This window comes from Helianthus annuus, chromosome 17 (genome assembly GCF_002127325.2).
Source record: "Helianthus annuus cultivar XRQ/B chromosome 17, HanXRQr2.0-SUNRISE, whole genome shotgun sequence".
Taxonomy (NCBI): Eukaryota; Viridiplantae; Streptophyta; class Magnoliopsida; order Asterales; family Asteraceae; genus Helianthus; species Helianthus annuus.
The window spans coordinates 132,336,710-132,353,994 of record NC_035449.2 but is presented as its reverse complement, the minus strand read 5'-3'; the positions used below and the strand labels follow the sequence as shown (position 1 = coordinate 132,353,994).

The following is a 17,285-nucleotide window of genomic DNA, read 5'->3' as shown; positions in this document are numbered from 1 at the left end:
GACCCGATCTAACCCGCTATGAACCGAATTTTTTTTATATAACTAGAGACCTAAAAATAAAAAAAAAAAATTCCGCACCCAGCCACTGGTAGATAGTCTAATTCAATACCTGGTCTCGCAGAGATACCGCTAATGGAATATTTTTCTTAAGACCATGAGGTATGGTGGGGCTTGGGTTGGGGCTTGGGTTGGGCATTGGTTGACACGTGGAATTTCAAAACTCAAGTCTTCAACCCACTTTTGAAGGGGGTATGGTGGGCGTGGCTTGGCTGGCGTGGCCAAGCCACATCAACTTTTTATTTTTTTTAGTATATATATATGTGTATATATTTATATTTATAACCAAAAACTACATAAACATACAACATAATTATTAAAATAAACATACAAAATAATTATCAAAATAAAAACCTATCATTCTTCGTCGTCTTCGTCGGTTTCGAACCCAGGAATCGTTGAAACATGTGCCACCAAATCAGATCGAAGTTGTGATGTATATCCCTTGACTTTATAAAAAATTCATTTGTCGCTTTATCTTCGTCTATTACGTTACCTGGTTGGGGGTCATCATCATCATAGTAGGTTACGACCGCTCTACCTTCATCCTCCAAAATCTTGTTGTGAAGAATGACACATGTGTACATCACGTTTCCAATCTGATCCTTGTCCCATAGTCGACAAGGCATCGCCAATATTCGCCACCTTTTCTTCAAAACACCGAATGCTCGCTCGACGTCTTTACGTGCAGCCATCTGGACCCTGTTAAACTTTAATCTCTTTGGATCTGCGGTACCGTGTCTTGTGAACGATTTTACGAAAACCCCCCACTACGGGTAAATCCCATCAACTCGGTAGTACCCGTACACATACTCAACCCCGTTTACAAAGAAAGTTCCTTTGGGTCCTATACCATTTACCCGATCATTGAAAAGAGGTGAGTTGTTTATGATGGTAATATCATTATGTGAACCTGGCATACCGAAGAACGCATGCCATATCCAAAGATCTTGGGACGCAACGGCTTCAAGCATGATGGCTGGCACCCCGTGAAATCCACTAGTGTGAGCGCCTTGCCATTGGGTAGGACAAAGTTCCCAAGGCCATTTCATACAATCTAAACTACCTAGCATCCCGGGTAGCCTATGATAATCTGCGTGATGTTCCAATATTTGTTGCATGTCACTGAAGGAGGGCTTTCTCAAATATCTTTTCCTATAAAGTTCTAGAATACACGAACAAAAGTTGTGAAGAGTTTCTCTAGCTACACGTGCAGACATTTTTAAATAGTCATTCATAATGTCCGAACTATTGTCGTACGCTAACTGCCTAAGTGCAGCCGTGACCTTTTGCCACGTACTAAATCCTAATTGCCCGGTTACATAGGGTTTTTGTTGGAAATAAACATATTTCTCCTCAAGATCTCTAGATATCCTTAAAAATAAGTTTCTACTCATACGAAAACGACGCCTAAACATTTTTTCATCATACTTAGGTTCCACTGAGAAGTAATCGCTTACCAACAAATCGTTAGCGATGTGCCGTTCACGAGCGATGTACCTTCTCCTCCGTTTAGGTTGTTGAGTCTCTTCCTCATCGTCTTCGTCTTCCACGATAGCTTTCACCACCGCCGCGATCGTTTGTAGAAATATTTCCGCACCATCGTCAGATGATGATGACGGTTCACTATAACTTGAAGAACTCATGGCAATATTGTGTTTTATGTGTTTGATATTGTGTGAGAAAAATGTTAAATGTGGTAAGTATTTATAAAGGAAAAAAGAATTTTTTTTTTTTTTAAATAGACCCCAACGGCTAGTTTGAATGGGCCATTCACAACCCGCCATGTCAGCTTGCTCCCCCGCCCCACGCCCAACTTAAAACCCAAGCCCTAAGAGCCACACCCCAACCCAAGCCCACCCGAGGTGATGGCTTAGACATTTTCCCCCAACCCAAGCCCCATACCCCATATCCTAAAACCATAAAGTGAAAACCCCCCCTTTCTATTAATTATTTATTATATCTCCTATCTTATGGGTCTTTAATTAGGGATCCCATTTAAAACCATAAAGTGAACACACCCTTTCTATTAATTATTTATATATCCTATCTTATGGGTCTTTAATTAGGGATCCCAGGTGCTATATGTGTTTCACGTGTAGTAGTGCCATACAGGTTTTTCCTTTTCTTTTTTTCTTAATTTTGGGAAATGGTGGATTTTGCAACGTACAGAATATCATGAGTTAACCATAGCCACTACAGGTATGACTGTAAATAACTTGATAACAAGAAGTTAAAGCAAAAACATATGTTTTTCTTATCTAGTAGTGTATATTCTGATTGGGACCCTACAGGTATGACTGTGAATAACTTGAGAACAAGAAGTTGAAGCAAATAACATATATTTTTGTTAATCTAGTAGTGTATGTTCTGATTGGGACTATAAACTGACAATACATATAGCAGACACCACATTCAACATTTATAATAGGGTTGCAAAACTTGTCTGAAAAGCAGATATCTAATAATTCGATACATGATAAGGATATATTCCAATTAGTGTTGGTAAAGATATTGAATCCCAACCATACATAATTCCACTAATATAATTAAAGGGACAAAAGTAGGCAATAAATGTAAAAAGCTCAGATGCCATACACAATGTTATTCAGTTTCTCTGTGATCCTTGAAACACCATTCTCTGAGGCATAAGTTTCTCCAATCTGTAGATTTACACAATATAATTAAGACATTGATTAATACATAAACAGGTTAAGATGAATGCAACATTTCAATATAACACATAGATTGATTCATAATTAAACAGGTTTAAACTAGTCTACGAACTCAACTCGTCAAATGAAAACGAAAAGCAATGTTGTAAGTCAAAGTGGCACGGTTATGTTTCTGGAACTCGCAATTCTAACTTGTACTTATAACTTGATAGCAAAATAGTATTTGCAATCTGTGTAAATTTGTTATTTTCTTTCAGCTTTAGTCTTCTTCCTGATATTATATTTGTCGTTGAAAAAAAAACAAGAATGTAGTTATTGATTGAACTTCAATCAAGATTTGCATATACATCTCACCAAATATTAAAAAGTCTATTTTTGTTTCTGTTTGAAATAAAACAGTAAATGATTAATTAATATTACTGTAGACATTTTAATGTATGTGTTATTATTTGAGGAAGAGTAGGATTAAATTCGTGATTAAAAAACAGATGAAATCTTTAAAAGCATTCTTCAAAGGGAAAAACAGTTGAAATCTTTAAAAGCATTCTTTTTTTTTTTTGAATGGCAAATTTCTTTTATTCATGTCGTCTGTGGGACATGAATTTTATTAAATAACCACTTAAGCGGAGTGTGACACGTGACTAAATGGCGCAGAAGGAAATGGTGGCCAAGGAGCATGTGGGCATGAGAAAGGTTTTGCAGCTTGATAATGGCGCAGGAGAGTGTGGCGTGGCGCATGGGTGTTTTTGGCGCAGTGCGGTGTATTGCGTATGGTTGAGGAAAACAAAGAGTCAATGGCGCAGGAGAATGGTCAATGGCCATTTTGATAATTTAGAAAAGTAAAAGTTTAAATTGTTCTGGTCGAAGTGGGGCAAGAGGACTCTCGAATTTGAGAAGTGCGATAGCCTAATAAAAGAAAGTCATCATTTAAAAAAACAAAGCATGTGGTGATTTTCCATCTTCTGATTATTTGAGCCAAGATGGTTTGTCTATGTTCTTTTTTGCTTGTTCAACTTTTGGATTCATTTATGAAAAAGGTGTTTTAAAAAGAAAACAAAATGGGAAAATTACGAAAATGTCGGTTGACCAAAGCTGTTTTTAAATTTGTCACGCTCATGCGTCCTTGGAGCGGCGAATCATGCGCGGGATGCGTCCTTAGAGCAAAACCCAATAAATAATGGACACGTGGCCACGGGATGCGTCCTTCAAGCACGAGATGCGTCCTTCAAGCACGAGATGCGTCCTTCAAGCACGGGACGGGATGAGTCGGGCAAGTTTCTGAAGCGTCCGGCGAGGTTTCCAACGAGTTGCAGGTTTCTGGCGAGGTTTCCGACATGTTTGAACTTTGAACCCCCACATGGTGTTTTCCATAAAACCTTCTCAAGTAGTTCAGAAAAAATAAAAAAAGGAAACCCAGAAATTGTTAAGCATGATGTTCAAAAGCTTTGAAAGCTTTGTACTTGCTCATCTCCTTGTTTCATTTGCACTCCAAACTCTTTCGGTACATGGTGCTCATTATCAAGGTACATCATATTCTCTCTCTCTCTTCGTTGTGCGTGCACTGAACAATGATTTTTTCTCTCTCATAGTTCTTGTCTCTTTGCTAGAAAGGAGATTATTTGAAGGAAATCCAATCAAAGAAACTCAAGAAAGTGATGTATCTTTCAAAGAGGTATCTAATAACTCGCCGGAAAACTCGTCGGAAATCTGCAACTCGCCGGAAACCTCACCGGACGCTTCCCGTGCTTGAAGGACGCTTCCTGTGGCCAAATGTCTATTTTTATTGGGTTTTGCTCTAAGGACGCATCCCGCGCATGATGCGCCGCTCCAAGGACGAAGGAGCGTGACAAATTTAAAAATAGGTTTGGTCAACCGACATTTTCGTAATTACCAAACAAAATTACCGTAGTACTTGATCAACAATTGCAACGAGTACTTGCCTAGAAACACATTTAAACCCCTTTAGTATGAAAGTAGGAAATTGTCATAACAAAGATATAGCATTAAAAGCTTTTAGTAAAACAACTTTTTTTTGAACGGCAAATTTCTTTTATTCCTGTTGTCTGTGTGACTTAAACCCAAGACCTCCCTCTCCCAAGATGTTTAAAGACTTTGTCTTTGTCAATGGACCACCACCCCGTTGGTTTTAGTAAAACAACTAATGGAGTGGTCGTCTATTAATAAAGACAAAGACTTTAAATCATCTAGGTTGAGAAGGGGATAGCCTTAGATTCCGGTCTCACAAATGATATGATATGGATTAAAAGAAATAATCGTTCAAAAAAAAAAAAAAGCTTTTAGTAAAACAAAATAATTTTTGGGAAGATTTTTAAACATTATTATTTTATAATAAACAAAATAAAATAAGTCATGCGTTTTTCTTATCTTAACTTGAAAATAAAAGAAAATATTATGAATGTACTAACTACAAAAAAAAACATGAATAAATTGGTTTGATATTTGGTTTATGTGTGTAACCGACATATGACATATGTGTATTTTATCAGTAATACATACATATTACCTACATACAATACAAAATCAAAACAAAATATATGACCAAATTAGTTTGATTGTGTTTTAAATATAACATACTCATGTATATGTAAAATGCAATAAAAATATGAACCATGGTTATAAATAATTAATCTTTTTATCTCATAATAATTTAGGCAGCGTTCGTTTCATGGAATGAAATGTAATGAAATTAGGAAGCTTTTCTTTGTAAAATTGATCTTGGTTCGGGGAGGGAGCAATTTGAAATCCAATGAATTTCTTTAATCAATGAAATTTGTGACTATTTCAACATTCCATTCCATTCGTTCATTAGAGTGAAGGATTTCTAAGGAATGTTGAAATAGTTACAAATTTCATTAGAGTGAAGGATTTCAAATTCCTCCCTCCCCCAACCAAGATCAATTTTACAAAGAAAAACTTCCTAATTGCATTCCATTCCATTCTGTGAAACGAACGCTACCTTAGTGTATTGTAAATATATTAATTATACATGTGTGTATATTTCAGTGATTGCCAAAGTAATAAAAGGATTTACCTGAGCATGTATGGTATGAACAACCATTTCGTTAATGATCGAAAAGCTAGCGTTGACGACATCAAAACCTTCTTCATGAATCACACGAATGGTTTCACTGAACAGGAACTGAAAATCAACCCCAGTGATGAGAATGGCTTCAAGAGATGACCCAATTTCACGAACATCAATCTGTGGTGTTCTTTGTTGCCCCACCATCACACTCGCGGTTTTGCTTTTCTTGTCAGGATTAATTTCCAATTTCTTCATCCGCATCAAATGATCCTTTTCTTCTTTCATTTTCTCCAGTTTTATTTGCAGTTTCTTAATGTAGTTTGCAGCTTCTTGTAGTTGATCTGGTAGTGATATTATATCCTGCAAGGTTTTAGCAAAAGTAAAACTAATTAACATAGGGAAAATTCCACACATCAAAAGAGTTTCAAAATCTTAAGATTTAGCCCATAAAACCAATAGATCATGAAGGCACAAACACTAATGACATAACCCTAAAATTTGTTGATAGGGAAAACCCGGTGCACTAGGCTCCCGCATGCGTGGGGCTAGGGGGTGTTGGCCAATTAGGTCTTTTAATTTGTACGCATCCTTACCTGCATTTCTACAAGTGGTTGTCGCCACAACGACTTATGGTTGCTCCAAAAGTAGCATTAGAAGAAATCTTGGCTAGCTAATGCCTAGAGTTCCGTTCTTATCATGCCAATGAACACTTTTTTTTCGTTTAATATGAAGAATTATTAAATAAAAATATGCCCAATAACTTGGACAAAACATATATGAGAGCATGATATGAGCTAGATCATTAGAAGTAACTAAAACTATCCCAATTGAACAACCCACGGACATCCACCACATTGGAAATGAAACATACATATCTCTCCAAAAGTGTTTGTGGGTTCGTCCGTGGGCATTCATCTGCAAAACGCGAGAGCTTTTGCATCCCACAGATGTCCATCGTGGAAATAGATATATTGAGGGGGAGAGAGAGAGTGAAAAACCCTAGAAGATTCATGAGGCACAAGAGAATGGAGCTTGTTGTATAGGGCCTTCATGTAAATCCTTCTGTTTTTCTCAATGGTTCTTCTGTCAACCCTAGAAGATGAAGAACTTTGGTTGGACTCCATCTCTTCTGTCACACTACGAATGAAAGGATCTTTATCTGTTTTTATAGCACTTCAATTCTATTTATGTTTATAGCAGAAAATTAACTATCATTGGATGAAAAAAATTTATTAAAGCAAAGCCTGCACATCCCATATACACCACCTTTCTTGATAAAGCACCTTTTGTGGGATCCACATGCATCAAAAAGACCATCCAACAAGTTTATAATGGTTGTTGATACACAAATTCACATTAACGATGTTCCTTGAAAGAAATACTATAATTTTGAAATTATCATAAACGTATTTTTCTTTTTTCTTTCATCCAGTATTTATGGAGACTTTACTTGAAATAGTTATGTTGTAGTTATGAGCCCAACAACCAAATTTTGTTTCCCATTGGCGAAAGACCATTATACCCTCCACATTAGAAAATATTAAAATCTCTTTTACCGCCGATAATCTGATCCCTAGCTAAGTCAGACAACTAAAGTTTTCAGTATTAGGCGTTTATTCCTATTAAAATGGTCTGAGTTCTAGTCACAGCACAAAGGGGGGTAACGTGTGAAGTTACGAGCAAATTTTAGGGGTACAAGTGTGTTTGGCGTTAAAATAAAATCTAGTTTGCGTTTAGTTAATTTGTTTGTTAATTCTATTAAACAAAATTGTTGTGTGCATATATAAATCTGCAAGTAGTACTCATGTTAACCGAAAAATGATCAATGGTACTATATATCACACATGCTTTACAAAGAAGTAGGATTATTGTTTAAACTAGCTCCTTGATTTTTCATGTTACCCACTTCTTGAGAAAGGAGAAATATCATTTTTGACAACCTTACGGAGGTACAGTTAATGGAACCCAAAAAATGTTGTTATTAGTACCACAAAGTACACCAAAGGCTTGTAGGCTAACGGTACATAGTAAAGGAGTTTCTTCTCAAGTGCTTAGGTATTTTAATGTCATCTGGTCATGTTGGTGTAGATTTACGAGTACATTTTAAATATGTGTGAGTTAGCCATTAAAAAATTGTGGTAACACCCAATAGTACAAATGTATTAAGATAATTGGAATATACTAAAAACGTAATGAAATCTATTCAAGAGAGACATGTCTAGTTTAGAAAAATAAATAAATAAATAAAAACAGTAGTAGCATACATTAGTAAAAACAAATTATCCTGCCAAAAATTTGTCAACAGTTTCTTTATGCATTTCCGACGAAGATATGCATAGGAATCTTTTTCCTTTAGAAACCTTTACTTTTCGAGTAGTAAATGCAGCTTGTTCTATTAACCAATTTTTGATATTTACAACAACATACACAGTAGAATCTCACTTATAGCAAAACTATTGGTAGGATATAAGAAAGGTAAGATGTATGTAAACCTCACCTCTATCTCAGGGATAGAGAGACTACTTCTATTGACCCCCGCTCCAAGGTCAAACCACACATAGAAGTGAAATTAAGAGGTACATAGCTACTCATAAATTGTGCCTTAGTTAAAACTTATAAGATTAACAAGTAACATATCATAAAGACATTAGCAAGACATAAACAAGCGATAACATTCAAATATCACCCAAAATAACATTAAGCAACACTAAAAACTAGCCTCGTAAGGTAAGACTAAAAGAACAAACCATACCCTACTCCTAAAAGTCTTTAACCTTAATTTTGCGTCTCCACGAACTCCTATCATGAACCATGTACTCAGAGAGATACAAGTTTAACAAATCCTTCCTAACCCGCTCCTCCCAAGTCAGTTTAGGCATGCCTCTACTCCTCCCTCCACCGTAAGAGTTTCCACGGTTTTAACAGTGGTCGTCACTTGTCACCTCTTTACATACTAATACCACCTCAACCTCGCTTCTTTTATCTGATATATTAGCCACCCATAATCTCTCTTCCTACAGACCTCATTTCTTATCTTATCCAGCCTAGTGCGCCAACACATCCACATTAGCATCCTCATCTCTACTATCTCTAGCATACTAGCTTGTAATTTCTTAATTGTCCAAGAATCTGTACCGTGTAACATATAAGGTCTAACTTCAACTCAATACACTCGTGGCTGCTCTCCACTTACACCATCCAACCTAGACGCGGTGCCTTACGTCACTATCTATCTCCCCATCCCTTTGAACATACCTTAATACTTAAACTTAGTTTCCTGCAAAACCATCTGACCCTCAATGGTGATCTAAATGTTCTCGTCATCTCCTATGTTGATATTTACATCATTTTAAATACATACAACATTTTAAATCTATTTTCCGTTTAACCTAATAAATGTGTGTACTCACTATCTCGTTCAAATGACGTTAAATGCTCATTATGTTATGCTTCTTTTCATATTTATAGATAGTGGAAAAGTTATGTTGCGTCTTTAAGTGTTTTTTAAAAAAATTATGTGTCATATTGGGTTAGTGTTTAGTTACTTTGAGAGTGTCAGAGGAAAATTAGATAAAAGTTAGGAGTGGTGTGGTATAAATCGAACGTTAGGAGTGTTATTGGCCGAATGATGAAAGTTTGGGTTATTTAAATCCAATATCCCTATATTTTTTATACGTACTAGTTTTTTTCGTCGCACGTTGCGGCAAAACCGAGCAAATAAAAATGTGAAACAAACGTGATATGAAAATAAAGCAGGTTGTTTAGAAAGCTAAACCTTTAGAATGGTTTAGTTTATCATCGTATTGTTTTATAATACCAAATAAATACTTTATTATAAGTATAATTTCGTTTTAACAAAACTTATAACAGAATGTTCGGGAAATTTCAACGATAACTACGTACTTAAGTTTTAAGAAAAAGTTATAAACGTATGATATTAAAGAAGTATCAAATTAATCGATAATATATGTTCTAAAAAAGAAAAGAGAATTATTAAAAAAAACGTATAGGAAATATATGGTTTTAAAAAAGGAAAAGTAATTAAAAATATGGCTACTAAAATAAAAAAATAATAAAAAGCTATATATTATTATAAAATTAAATTTACTATTCATCATCCTTCACTAACAATATATATAGGTGACTTTTCCCGCGCGATGCGGCGGGAATTCAGTCAGTATCTCTTTGGTTCATTATGTAAGGGACTTCGTTCGGTATCGATTCGGTTCTTTACAGTATTGGTATGATACTGGCACTTGGTTGAAACTTATGATATGTCCAAAAAATTGTGTTTTATATTGAAAACCATAAAAATGAATACCGGTGCCAGTTCCGATTATAATTATATTGGTATCGATTTCGGTATCAACTCGATTCGTTATGGTACTATTTTGAAAAATAAACTCTTTTTTTAACAAAGTTTTTACTAAAGCAATCTGAAAAAATTATTAAACACAGTTGGTATTCATTTTTATAAAAAAGATATAATGAATGCGACTTATCGAACAAAAATCAAATTAAATAAAATAAATGGTTTCAAAGCATATAGATTTTAAACTATATCTGATAATATACTGATACCGGTATGGTCGTTGTTCGACCGGTATCGCTGCATTGGTTTCGTGACACCAACCGCTATAACACCGACACTTGATATAGCCAACAATACAATATAAAAACTCTATTTCGAAGTTCGAACATAACCAAGTTTTTAATAAAATTTACACAGGAACGTCAAGAAAAGCAGTCAAACACAACTACTTATATTCTTTTAAAGAGAACAAACGTAAGTACAAAATCAAATTAATATAAAAATTAAATATATTAAATATATATATCATATAAAATGGTTTTATTTATAACAATAACTGATACAATAATAAAATAATAATTATAATATAGATAATAATAACTATATTAAAATATCTATATGTATTACTATTCATAAACACTTAGTATTAATATAGATAACTAGTGATATTTCTCCGTACTTTGCGGCGGGGATTAAGTCGGTATCAATTTGGTTCGTTACAGTATTTACACTTGATATAGTAATTGAAAGAGAAAGCACTACATCGGTCGAAAACAAAAAAAAAACGCATATATATTGTTCAGTTGATATATGTTCGGTTCGCTTGCATTTTATGTTTATTTTATTTCAGCATTACGATATTTTTTTGATAACGGATATTCTACCGCTATCGTACCAAGCTCAATCGAAACCAATTGAACAACATTTGTATAGGTACCAATATTTTTTTATTTTTAGTTTTTCTTTGTTTTCAATAAACTGATACTGTATCACTACCATATTGCACCGAACATCATGGGTACCACTATACATTTTTTATTGTTTCCTGTTTGATAACAGGTACTTTGATCGTATCTTAAAAGTTATATGAGAGAACAAAATATACTTAAATCAATTAAAGTAATAAACCAATAAAATAATAAAATCTTAGAAAAAACAATATTGAAAAAAATCAAAAACAATTGTTCCCCTCTTTTTATTTCAACATTACGATGTATATTTTTTAAACAGATATTGTGTCGCTATCATACAAAATTCAATCAAAACCGATTGAATAACATCTTTATCCGTATCAATATTTATTTTTAGTGTTTTTTTTTGGTTTTGATTAATTAATATCGTATCGCTATCATACCGTACTGAACAATATCAGTACTAGTATACATTCATTTTTATGATTTCTTGTTTGATAACTGATACTTTGATCGTATCTTAAAAGTTATATAAAAATATATGTTTAAATCAATTAAACTAATAAAACAATATAATAATAAAAACATAGAAAAAAATTAATATTAAAAAAATCAAAAAACACTGTTCATGGCATGTTTCTATTAATATGTATAATATATTAATATCAATAAAAACCATAAAAAGAATACCGGTTCCGATACTACCGATGTTGGTACCAAGGTTGTTCGACTAAAATCGGTTCGTTAGTCACGTATGAATACTCAAATACAAAAATATATGTTTTTTATATTTTTATCGGCACACGTATAGTTTACAATATTAAAAATAAATTACTATTTATTTTCAATATAAATTAAAATATAATATATAATTAGCTATAATAAATATAATTAAATTAAATTAAATTAAATATTAAAATTTAGATTTACTGTTCATCCTTACTTTGTATTCATATAATATAATATAATATAATATAATATAATATAATATAATATAATATAATATAATATAATATAATATAATATAATATAATATAATTTGTATTCATATATATAATTGTATAAAAAAGATTATTTAACTTTTAATTCAATTTAATTTTTTTTGTTTTACGTACACTTCATTATCATTTATACGTTATATTTTACATTTATAGAAATGAGGTTATGTTAAAATTTGGGAGACCGGCTATGGTATACGGAACAAAGTGTTGAGCCATCAAGAAGACACAATCGTGTAAGCTGGAGACAGCAGCGATGAGGATGTTGCTGTAGATGTGTGGGCACATTAGGTTGGACAAGATATGAAATAATGTTTTTAGGGAAAGATTAGGGGTTGCTAGTATATGAGATATGATAAGAGAATGAAGGTTGAGATGGTTTTGGCATATTATGAGGAGATAGACATTAGCCACGCTTAGAACCGTAGAAACCATCTTTGCGTAGGGAAGGAGGAGTAGAGGTAAACAAAAATGACTTGGGATGAGAGGATTAGGAAAGGTTTGCTAGACTTGCACTTTTCTGAGGAAATGCTCAAGGATATGAGTTCTTGGAGATGTAGGATTATGGTTAGCAACATTTAGGAAGATCGTTCGACTTTATATTAGATACTCCTTTGGGGCTTAGCTTTTCATCTTAAAGTGATAGCCTACGTTTGTTATCTTTGCTTTTGTGTTTTGTGCTTTTGTATATTTATTTGACTCTGGATATGGTTTAGGATTTAGGGGTTTCACTAGAAATAGTCTCTCTATCCTCTTGGATAGAGTTAAGGTTTGTCTACATCTAACCCTTCCAGAACCTACCAATAGCTTGGCTATAGGTGCAATTATAGTGGGTACGATTGTTGATGTTGTATTTTACATTTATAGAAAACGAAAATATTTAAAACTTCAAACTAAAATAAATTAACTACCCAAACTATACAAAGTGTCATTAGGTAGCTGATGAGAGTTTTGTCGATGAAGTGTTAGGGTGACAATCATTGCTATCTTTTGTGATATTGGCTTATAATTCGTTGAAAATTGAATTGCTCATGCCCTGCATTCTGACACAGTATCACTATCGGATTATCGTCGGTAGCCATTTGCACCAACAGATCATTGACAAATTCTTCTGAAGGTGAAAACCATTTGTTTTTGTAGCGCCTAAAGGCACCAAAAAATTCATAAAGCACAACTTTTACCAACTACACCCAGTGGTGGGCCTAGCATTTATTTTCTAGGGGTGCGAACGAGTGATTTAACTAAACTTCTCAAGGTGTGCGACTGGGAGTTTTGCCTATAAAATACAGTAAATCCTTTTTTAAGGGTGTGCCCACTACCCAACGGCCCAACCCATCACCTACGTCCGCCGCTGACTGCACCATACCTTTTCACGTGTGATTTCAAGCTCGTGGATTTAACTCTAACGGTACAACTATTGCTCTGAATGTTAAATGTTGTACGATCGATTTTCGTTTCTCTTAGTAGAGACGCGAAATATGTTTTATAGAAACCATGCCGTATATGATCAGTCGTCAACCGTCCTCTCTGTTCATCTTCTTCTTTTAAATCGTTTCTATTAGATGCATAGACTCGTTCCCTTCCTGTAATGCATTTTATTTTATAGTGAAGCGTATTCTTCTTCGGTGATTATCCTAGTTTGATCTATGATAATTATGTCTTTATTCATTTCATTTTGTTGAAACATTACTTGGAAAAAATTTCTCTTCGGCTTTATACTTTCATTATTTTATCTCAATCTTTATATATGTCTTACTTTTAAGCACATATATTTGAAATTATGAATTATTTTCATATCTAAATTGATACTTTTTTCATAAAAATATTATTATTTTTTAAAATGTTGGAAAATATAAGATCGAATAGATAGTGTGGAGTCTGGTGGTATGAATCGTTTAATGGATGTTTTGTCGTTGGATTATAAAATTTCAAACTCAAGGAAGTGCCAAAAGCTAGTGTAAGAAAAGTCCAATAAGACATTATCTTCATGATTCAAAACACATTATCTTCATGATTCATTATCATATATTCCAGTATTGAGGAGAAGTAAATACATGGTATTATCCCAAATATATATTCATGTAGTGTTGGTGAACCTATTTGGGCATCACTTGAACTGAGTAACATGATCTATGTTAACATATTAAGAATCAAGAAACAATAACACCTGAACGTAAGAAGCTTAAAAAATAGTATTACTGGGTAAAAATCTCGTACAAAATGTCCTTAACAGTATCACCTGAACCAAAAACCCTAACCACTTAACTCTAAACCCTAAAACTAAACTGTAAACCCTAATTCTAGCCCTTAAAGCTAAACCATATCACCTGAACCAAAAACCCTAACCACTTAACTCTAAACCATAAACTAAACTGTAAACCCTAATTCTAGCCCTTAAAGCTAAACCATATTCTAAACCATAAACCCTAAATGCTAAAACCTAAGCTAAACCCTAAGGCTAAACCATAAACACTAAACTCTAAAGATAAACCCTAAAACGTAACCCTAAAGCAAAACCTTAAAGCTCAAACTAAAGCTAAACCCTAAAAGTTAAACTCTCAACCCTAAAAGCTAAACCCTATATATATTTGAATAGGGTTCGATGAGACGATTCCAACACCGCTGGAATGAGGTCAATCAGAGTTTGTTTGATCCAGTTTACTACGCTTCCTAGGTTAACATTGTTTTGTATTTAATCCTACCCTTTCACTTATATATACTTTTAGGGCAATTTCATGTATACTCCTACAAACTTGCAAAGTATCATATATATCCTGCAAAATTATAAATATCATACATACCCTTACAAAATGGGTAAAAATAGATTTAAGCTTAAAAGGTGTTATATAAAAGAGTAAACTGTCATTTTGGTCCTTGAATTTTGGTTACTTTTGCCACTTTAGTCCAAAACTCAAACCTTTTACAATTGGGTCCCTGTGGTTTCAGTTTTATTGCCATTTTAGTCCAAAACTGAAATCAGGTCATATTTGCCTTATAGAATCCTGCTATTTTGTCCTTTTCCTCAGGGGCAAAATGGTAATTTTAAGCATTAATATATATATATATATATATATATATATATATATATATTTATATATATATACATACATATATATATATATATAATCAAATAAAAAAACCTCAAAACTCTACACTCTTTCTCTCTCTCTAAACACCCATCTGTCTCTCTATTCTCTCTCTCTAACACCATCGCCACCATGAACTCCACCACAACCACCTCCTCCCCCTTCTCACGACCGCCATCACTACCTCCTCACCACAGCCGCCACCACCACCTCATCTTCTTCCCCTCTCTCTCTCTCTCTTTCTCAAATCCACCACCACCTGCAACTTAAACCCATCATTGAACATTCCAAAGATCTGAACACACTTAAACAAATTCTCGAAGTTCTGCAACTCAAAAGTATTATAAAACAGAGAGAAATCAGAAAAGAGATGCGACAGAGAGACAGAGGTTAGTCTCCGGCGGTAGAGACAGTGGTTAGACCGTCAGAATGGGTGAGAACCCGGTGCCGTGTACAGGCATTTATGTTTGTGTCTTCTTTCTCTGCCACCTAAACCACAATCCAGATCCCCAACTCGCGAATGTTGAGGAATCATCACTGGCAACTTTACCCTCCGAGGCCGCCGACCAGCCACCGTACAACCACCACCAAACGTCATCCCGAAACCACCAGCCGTCGTGAACCACTTTGATTTGTAGAGAACTCAAGACTCATTCCTAGGGTTTGATTGTAAGAAATTCTTATACGATTTATATAATTTCCGTATGATTCAGTGTTATTGTTGATGGAATTAACAACTGTAGTTTTAGTTTCTTTTAACATTATGTCTGATTTGATGATATTTGGGTACTAAGGTTTGATTATATTAAACTTCTCATCCGATTCATAGAATTTGGTACAGTTTTACTGGCAAAGCTGATGAACTGCATTGATTTGGGGTGGTCTTGGTGGTGGAGGTTGGGGTGATGGGCTGAAGGTGACGGTAGGGGTCGTGGTGGTGGAGGTGGAGGTTGTGGTGGTTGAAGGTGACGGTGGATGTGGTGGTTGTGGGTTGACGAGGAAGGAAATTATATTTTATTTTATTAGTTTTTAATTAAAATGACCATTTTACCCCTGAGGAAAAGGACAAAATAGCAGGATTTTATAAGACAAATATGACCTGATTTCATTTTTGGACCAAAATGGCAATAAACCTGAAACCACAGGGACCCAGATGAAAAGGTTTGAGTTTTGGACTAAAGTGGCAAAAGTGAACAAACCTCAGGGACCAAAATAGCAGTTTACTCTATATAAAAATATGATGTTAAAAGATGAGTATATATGAAAACTTGAAGTTAAAAAAGTAAGGGTAAAATGATTATTTATTAGATTGTTTTTAATAAATTGGGTATAATTGATATTTAACTATTTTTAATGGCGTATATGATATTTTTAGTTTTGATTGGGTATATATGATTTTTTTTTTCAATTTGTAAGGGTACATATGGAACTAATCCTATGCTTTTAGATCAAACACAAATAAATGTACATGCTAAGCATACAATATGTTAACAAAGAATAATTATTATTACTCTACAATATTTTACGGTATTTGAAGTAGAGTAAGAACATTTATTTGTACATCTAGTAGGATAATTGCATTTGTATATGATCTCCCACCACATGTCACCCGCACACACATGTATCTATCTATATAGGGTTAAGTTCCCATATAAATACAAAGTGTACGAGATGAATGAAAACAAACAAAAAAAAAAAACACCGTGGCATAATTGTAATTACTTCAATCGACATTTTCTAAAAAAATTGCAATAACAACGCTAGGTATAAATAATTACTATAGAGTTATCTCTCTAACTATATGTTTGAGTTGGATCCATATATAGTTACATAATAATTGTGTTAGTTATATAATTATTCTAAAGTAACTAAATAATTACTCTAACTATATGTTTGATTTGGACCCATATATAGTTGCATAATAATTATGTTAGTTATATAGCTATTCTAAAGTAGCTAAATAATTACTCTAGCTATATGTTTGATTTGGATCCATATATAGTTGCATAATAATTATATTAGTTATATAATTACTCTAAAGTAACTAAATAATTATTCTAGGGTAATTAGTAACTTTTTTGAAGCAGTTTATGTGAAAACCGTCTTAAAAAATATACATGTAGAGTAATTATATAATTACTCTAGACACTAATATATAGATAAAAACTATTTGAGTTTGTTCATCTGAAAATCGCCTACA

The 17,285-nt window shown here is 33.7% G+C and overlaps 1 protein-coding gene across 1 annotated transcript; it reads right to left on the bottom strand.

The window, feature by feature from the left end:
• Nucleotides 1-2,499: 2,499 nt before the first annotated feature.
• Nucleotides 2,500-7,004, bottom strand: LOC110923167 (transcription factor bHLH162). The gene is made up of 3 exons (XM_022167343.2): nucleotides 6,777-7,004; nucleotides 5,785-6,138; nucleotides 2,500-2,720 (listed from the first exon to the last, which is right to left on the bottom strand). Exons 1-3 carry the CDS (start codon nucleotides 6,900-6,902, stop codon nucleotides 2,643-2,645), a joined length of 558 nt encoding a protein of 185 aa, XP_022023035.1. The 5' UTR covers nucleotides 6,903-7,004; the 3' UTR covers nucleotides 2,500-2,642.
• Nucleotides 7,005-17,285: the final 10,281 nt, after the last annotated feature.